This window comes from Antrostomus carolinensis, unplaced genomic scaffold, assembly GCF_000700745.2.
Source record: "Antrostomus carolinensis isolate BGI_N321 unplaced genomic scaffold, ASM70074v2 scaffold55317, whole genome shotgun sequence".
Taxonomy (NCBI): domain Eukaryota; kingdom Metazoa; phylum Chordata; class Aves; order Caprimulgiformes; family Caprimulgidae; genus Antrostomus; species Antrostomus carolinensis.
Genome location: NW_010327763.1, coordinates 1 through 7,527, shown reverse-complemented (window position 1 = coordinate 7,527; position 7,527 = coordinate 1). Strand labels below are relative to the sequence as shown.

Sequence of the window (7,527 nt, the reverse complement as noted above, 5' to 3'; positions counted from 1 at the left end):
GAGGAGGGACAGAGAAGGATTCAAGTGGGTAGGAGGGGTAGCAAAGCTGATCTGCAAATTGGTGATTTTTGTAAATTGGCCCCCAAAAATGTGCAGATTGAGGGAGAGTGAAGGTGGGACATGGAGGGGTTTGGGCTCCAGGCATGGGGAGGAAACCATAGGGAGCACCAGTGAGACTCAGGCAATGGCAGATGGTGGAGGAGAAATGACCCATGAGCTGGAGGAGTAGAATGTGGCAGTGGGAGAAGGTAGCTGAGACAAGTCTGAGGGCAAAGGGAGAGGGAGAAGAAAAGGAGATGAAGATCTATAAGGTATTTCTTTTCATCTCTTTTTCTTCTGAGGGAGAAGAAAAGGAGATGTAAAGAAACATCTTATGAGTTGCAAGTTATGAACTGAGCTGCTCTAGCATCAGGCTTGGCTCTTCTGTCATCCCAACGAGTGGTCCCACTCAGGAAGAATGGAAGCTCCCAAGTAAAAGGACTTGGCCTTCAAGAGGCACCATGGTCTCATTTGGGAAGGTCTAGTTGTCTCCTGTCTGACAACTCTGCTGCCCTGTCCCACAGCTGGCCAGATGTGCTCAGGATGGGGATGGATGGCACAAGGAAGTTGCTGCTTGATGCAACCATAGTCCAGGGAAGGGATTTGTCCCCCACCCAAACACTGGCACAGGTTGCTCAGAGAGGTCATGGAGTCTCCATCTGTGGAGATATTCAAAACCCAACTGGAAACAGTCCTGGGCAACCTGCTGTAGATGATCCAGATGATCTCAAGAGGCACCTTCCAACTTCAATAATTCTGTGTTATGATCATTTGTCTTATAGAATTGAGCAGCCTCCTTTGCTGACATCTGCTAGTCACACTTGAGCAAGTCCCCGTGGCTTCATGTAGAGCATTTTCATGGTACAACTTCTCCAGCAATGCCAGGCATCTGCTTCTGAATGAGCTGAGCTTCCCCAGAGAAACATCTCACCCACCACGGCCTGGAGCAGGAACAGGGACCTCAGAGCTGTTGAGGGTGTAAACGTTTGTGTTGACTTCTCCATCCTCCCCTCACCATGACCATCCCACCTGGGACAACTGTAGACACCACAGTGGTGACAGCACCAAGGTCCTTACAGAACTGCACTCCTGGGAGGAGATATCTCAGATACCACCAGCCATTGGTGTGCTCAAGACCATACAACATCCAAGTCTAGCAGACTGCTGTGGTTCACTTGACCTCTTGACCAACTCTCTCCTGTCCCCAGTGAAGTCAGTGACAATATTTGAAGACAGAGAAGTTCTTGGTCCTGAGCATGTGGGTGGTTCACAGGATTTAGTAGTTTAATAAAATTGCTGGTGTGAAGGAGGGTTTGTTGTCCTCTAACACATTTTTCCACCAGTGTGTTGAGAACGAGCAGAGGTTGGGTAATCCCAGGGTCATCTACATCTGAAGCCACCTTTAATTAAAAATTAAATCATAACTGACAAGACAAGATCCCAACTCAAATAGTTTTTATGAAGTTTTGATGAGTTCCTCCTTCATACCATGCAAGAGAGAGACGTTGTATGACCTGTTCTCCTAGAAGAATGTTAGAACTAAATCTTCAGGTGACTAAAGGTCGGGGAGATTTTTCTCATCCATAGTCAAAGCTCAGGAAACCATAGGTATGTGGGTTTTTCTGCTTGGAAATGTAGCTGGTGTCCTCCTGTTAGCTCCTGGAGCAAGATCTGGAGTGCAGGATAAAATCCACAGCAGAAATGTGTTGGAGAAGGTGTGAACTTCACATCAAAAACCTCAACAAGTATCATGAGCACTTGAGGGCTACCAAGGACACTAAGTTCATTCAGGAATGGCTTTGCACAGCTCCACCATATCACTGTTTCTGGTTGTGATGGCTTTTGGTCAGAAGGTGACTGCAGAATGGCAGGGGACAAAATAAGAAAATAAAACCAAACTGGGGTCCATCCTTGTGTCCTCAAGTTCCTCAAAAGATCTCAACCTCTTGGTTGACATTGGACCCAAGGAACTGGTCCCAAAACCCCATCTATATTCTGGCTTAGCTTCTCCTGCCAAGGAGCTTCCTGAGCAAAATGGCTTTGAGGACACATTCCAGGAGCACCACCAGATCCCATCACTTTAAAAGATGGGTAGATGTGGTGTTTAGGGACATGGTTTAGTGGTGGACTTGGCAGTGTTGGGTTTTTAGTTTGATTCAATGACCTTAAAGGTCTTTTCCAACCAAAATGATTCTACAAATTTATGATTCTGCTCTTAGAGGTGATGGTTTCAGGGCAAGGAGATGGGCTGCTCACAGAAGCAGCCCAGAGATGGCTGAAGTAGTCACTTGGATGTCCATGTAAAGGGCTTGTATGGTGGCCAACATACCTAGACATACCCAAGCATGGTGCATGGAGCACTTCTGGGCTCCTGTCCAAGGTGGAATTAAGAACCAGAGGTCAACCTGCAGGGATGGCACCCAAGGAAACTCCTGAGCCAGCCACCAGAGATGTTGTCCAGGTCAGTCTCATGCACATTGTCTTTCTGGTTGCCCACTCCTCCTGCACCAGCTGAGCCACGTACAAAGCTTGACCTGAAAATCCTGGAGAAAGGAGATGAAGCTAGAAGACATCCTCTGTGGTTGTGTTTGCATTCGGGCATGTTCATGTTTGAGAGAGCTACTGCTGGTCCTACCTGAGATCTACTCCTCTGCCTTGACCATGCACTACACCTTTGGTGTATGCCTTGAGTGGTGTAGGTGGGGAGACAGAGACTTTCAGGCCCTCCAGAGTGTGACCCAGGTACTGGAGAGGAAATTTAAAAGGAAGGGTCAATATTGGGAAGCTCCTCCAGATCTGGGAAGAAATGATTGGTCTTCCTCCCATGTTTCTCCACCAGCCATTCCCCAGACCTTGACACAACCCCACAACTTCCATCACACAACAAACATTATGAGATGAAAACTCTTGTCTATGCAAATCTGTTGTATGATCTCCATCTGCTGTCACCTGTGGTGACAGGGGGATTCAAAACTCTTGAGATGTTCTATTGGGAAAATAACGTGTGGGTCTCCTAGCTCAAGGCAAGAAAACATCACAGAGAGCATCTCTGGGGAGCATCTCCAGGTGAGGAGCACAAAGAACATCTCTGGGGAGCATCTTTGGGTACAAGGAACATTTCTGGGTGAGGAGCATCTCTGGGTGAGGAGCACAAGGAACATTTCTGGGTGAGGAGCATCTCTGGGTGAGGAGCACAAGGAACATTTCTGGGTGAGGAGCATCTCTGGGTGAGGAGCACAAGGAACATTTCTGGGTGAGGAGCATCTCTGGGTGAGGAGCACAAGGAACATTTCTGGGTGAGGAGCATCTCTGGGTGAGGAGCACAAGGAACATTTCTGGGTGAGGAGCATCTCTGGGTGAGGAGCACAAGGAACATTTCTGGGTGAGGAGCATCTCTGGGTGAGGAGCACAAGGAACATTTCTGGGTGAGGAGCATCTCTGGGTGAGGAGCACAAGGAGCATCTCTGGGTGAGGAGCATCTCTGGGTGAGGAGCACAAAGAACATCTCTGAGGAGCATCCCTGGGTGAGGAGCACGGAGAGCACATTCAAACATGTCCAACCTTGGTAGTGCCTTTGCCCGTTGATTTATTGCAGGAGTTTTCCACTTCTCACTAAGAATAACATTAAGGAAGGAGAAGACCTCGTTAGAACTTCAACGTACCAGTGAGTTATTGTTGATATTATCCTATTAATACCATCATCATTGTTTTCAGACTAATTAAATGTTTCATTTTTATTGACTTTTTTCTCATGTGGTCCAGGATGGAAAAATCTGATTCTCATCCACGTCAAGAAGCTCCAAAGAAGGAGAAGTTGATTTATTCCATCTGAAAATGACTTGAAATCAATGTTCATTTTAAGAATATGAGATGCTGGCAATTTTAATTCAATATAATCGATTATCTGGGGGGGGTTTAATAGTGTGGTGTTGTTTAAATAAATTACAACCTCGAAGCTTATCAATTTGGGAATAAAAAGAAGAAGGAGAAAGAGAACTGGAGAAGGTTTGATGAGATGGAGAAGTAGAGAGTAAACAAAATATCCGTTGTATTTAAATCTCAACCTGGCAGAAAAAATCTATTTATTTGTAATATGAAATGGATTTCTCCTCTCTGGTTATGGAGATGAATTTCTAGGTGAAAGGTAAAAGGAGATGAAAACGACCAGAGATTTAATTATGTTGGGAAATTACATGAGACCAACCATTATTCTCAACTATTTGTGGCCAAGCACAAAACATTTCCAAGAGAACTTCATTTTCCTTGCTCTTAAATGGGGAGAAGGAACCCAAGAAAAGGCAGAAAAACTTCATTAAAGCTTCATTTCTCCTCCTTTTTTTTAGCAGAAACCTCATGAAAACAAGGGTGCTTTTTTCTTCTGAAGGTTATCTTCATTTTTGATTTACCCAACGTTAGAGAAAATAGATCAATTAATAATTTATTAATAAATAATTAATTCCAAAGGAATTTGTGTTTCTGAAAATCATAGAATCATAGAATGGTTTGGGTTGGAAGGGACCTTAAAGCTCATCCAGTCCCAACCCCCCTGCCAGCAGCAGGGACACCTTCCACTAGACCAGGTTGCTCAAAGCCTCATCCAACCTGGCCACAAACACTTCCAGGGAGGAGCAGCCACAACTTCCTTGGGCAACCTGTTCCAGTGTCTGACCACCCTCACAGTGAAGAACTTCTTCCTAATATCTCATCTAAACCTCCCCTCTTTCAGCTTAAACCCATTTCCCCTTGTTTTGTCATTAACTGCCCTTATGAAAAGTCCCTCCCCAGCCTTCCTGGAGCCCCTTCAGGTACTGGGAGGCCACTAGAAGGTCTCCCCAGAGCCTTCTCTTCTCCAGGCTGAACAGCCCCAACTCTCTCAGCCTGTCCTCACAGCAGAGCTGCTCCAGCCCTGGCATCATCCTGGTGGCCTCCTCTGCACTGGCTCCAGTAGCTCCATGTCCTTGTGCTGTTGGTGGCCCCAGCACTGGAGGCAGCACTGCAGGTGGGGTCTGAGGAGAGCGGAGCAGAGGGGCAGAATCCCCTCCCTCCACCTGCTGCCCACGCTGCTCTGGGTGCAGCCCAGGACACAGTTGGATATTACAAATCTATATGAATAATACAACATTAGGTAAAATAAATATATATAAGGTCTTCAAGATGTCACACATCATGTCCTCCTCCATCTGAGCTGAAAATCACTGATGGATACTCATCCCTAGTTTTTTTATTACAATGTCTTTGACCTTCATGACTCTCTAAAACATTTCTTACCCTGGTAAAAGACATGACCCTGACCTACATCAACCAAAAAAAACCCCCAAAACACCATGAAAATTCATTTGCTTTTATGTTCTAGGAAACTACCTGGAAGACCCCAAAAAATTCTCCATTTTCATCTGAATTCCAGCACCAGCAGAAGCAATCAACTGCGTGATGGAATGATGGTGGGAAACGCGGTGAGATGGAAGTAGTCAACCAGAGGTAACATGGGCATGAAAAAATGGTGATGAGAATGACTTTAGGTAGCAAAGAATGGAATAATCTGGAAAAAAAGAGAGATGGATGGTTGGAATAACCTAGAAAAGGAGAGATGGATGGTTGGCTCCTGCTGAGCTAATTCCTTGAATTCACCTTAGAGAAGAGAAATGGGCATTTCCATAATGTTGCTCATCTTCTCCTTGATGGAGAATGGGGCAGAGGAGCTGCATCTCCCCCAAAAAATGTCCCTTTTCCTCATTCACCAGAAAAAAAGACCCATAAGGACCAGTGCAGATGAGGGGGCTTTGCATGGAGAGCACCCAAAGCTAGGTGAGATGAATCCTCATGCCCAAAGCTGAAGAGCATCCATCTGTAGATGTAATCTACATCACCAAGAGAATCCAAATCATCTTAATTGCACATTAGAGACAAGAGGGGCCGAGCTGTGTCTTGCAACGTGCTCAGCTCAGCAAGATTTCATCCAACATGTGTTTTCCTTGCAGAACCTCTACAAACCTCCTTAGAAAAAAATATCTTCCTGCATATCAACCTATTTCCTTATTCCTTCTTCATCCTCGCAGGTGTTTTGACCAACCCCACCATGGAGAACTGTAGCAACAACCTTTCCACCAAAGTCTTTTTCTTGGTGGGCTTTCCAGCTCTCCAGGATTACCAGACCTCCCTCTTCGTTGTGTTCTTGTTATTCTACCTCCTGATCCTGGTGGGTAATGCCATTATCATCACTGTGGTTGTGGTTGACCACACGCTTCACAAACCCATGTACTTCTTCCTGATGAACCTCTCCGTGTTAGATGTGCTATTCACCACCACCACCATCCCCAAAATGTTGGCCATGTTCTTGGCCAACGCTAAAACCATCTCATTTTGGGGCTGTTTTCTGCAGATGTACAGTTTTCATGGGTTGACGGTAACCGAAGCTCTTCTCCTGGTTGTCATGGCTTATGACCGTTATGAAGCCATCTGCAACCCCCTCCATTACCTGGCCAAGATGACAAGAAGATTGAACATCCAACTGGCAGCCAGTGCCTGGATCACTGCTCTGTTAATACCCGTGCCCGTCATCACTCAGACATCTCAACTAGCTTACAGAGACACAACCAAGGTCCACCACTGCTTTTGTGACCACCTGGCAGTGGTACAAGCTGCGTGCTCAGACTTCAGTGCTGATTTCCAAACCTTCTTGGGGTTCTCCATCGCTATGACAGTGTCAGTTGTCCCTCTATTGCTCGTCACCATCTCCTATGTCCACATCATCCTGTCTGTACTGAAGATCAACTCCAAAGAAGGACGTGTGAGAGCTTTTTCAACGTGTACTTCCCACCTGCTTGTGGTGGGCACCTACTACTCCTCCATCACCGTGGCGTACGTGTCCTACAGAGTGGACATCCCCGTTGACGTCCATATCATGAGTAACGTTGTCTTCTCCATTTTGACTCCTTTGTTAAACCCCATCATTTACACTTTACGCAACAAGGAAGTGAAATCTGCCGTTAAAAAGTCCATTTTGCTGAAAATCTGCCCCGTTTCGACAAAATTCAATGTATTTGGGTGAAATCTACAGAAGCTTCATGTTGTTCATGAATTAACTCTGGTTAATTAAGACACCATCACCTTTGGAGTTCTCTTTGGTTCTCCTGAACTTGTATCTTATGTGAACATATTTCAGCCTCTTGCGGTGAATTTGGGGGGTAAACTTGTAATATTTCTAATTTTTGAGCTTGGTTTCTGTCCTTCGGGGGCTAAATCACAGAGGCACTAAATGAGTCTGTGAATACACTAAATAAAGCTGAGAATGTGCTAAATAAAGATGGAATGTACTAAATAAAGATGGAATGTACTAAATAAAGATGAAATGTACTCAATAAAGATGAAAATGCACTAAATAAAGATGAATATGCACTAAATAAAGATGAATATTCACTAAATAAAGATTAAAATGCACTAAATAAAATGAAAATGTACTAAATAAACATGAAAAAGTACTAAATAAAG

The 7,527-nt window shown here is 45.0% G+C and overlaps 1 protein-coding gene across 1 annotated transcript; it reads left to right on the top strand.

The window, feature by feature from the left end:
• The first annotated feature begins 6,115 nt into the window (after positions 1–6,115).
• OR2AT4 (olfactory receptor family 2 subfamily AT member 4) lies at positions 6,116–7,087 on the top strand. Its single transcript, XM_010171971.1, has one exon. The coding sequence runs from the start codon at positions 6,116–6,118 to the stop codon at positions 7,085–7,087; it is 972 nt and encodes a 323-aa protein (XP_010170273.1).
• Positions 7,088–7,527: the final 440 nt, after the last annotated feature.

Excerpts from the sequence above, each read along its gene's own strand:
- OR2AT4 (XM_010171971.1), top strand. The coding sequence starts at position 6,116 with ATGGAGAACTGTAGCAACAACCTTTCCACCAAAGTCTTTTTCTTGGTG.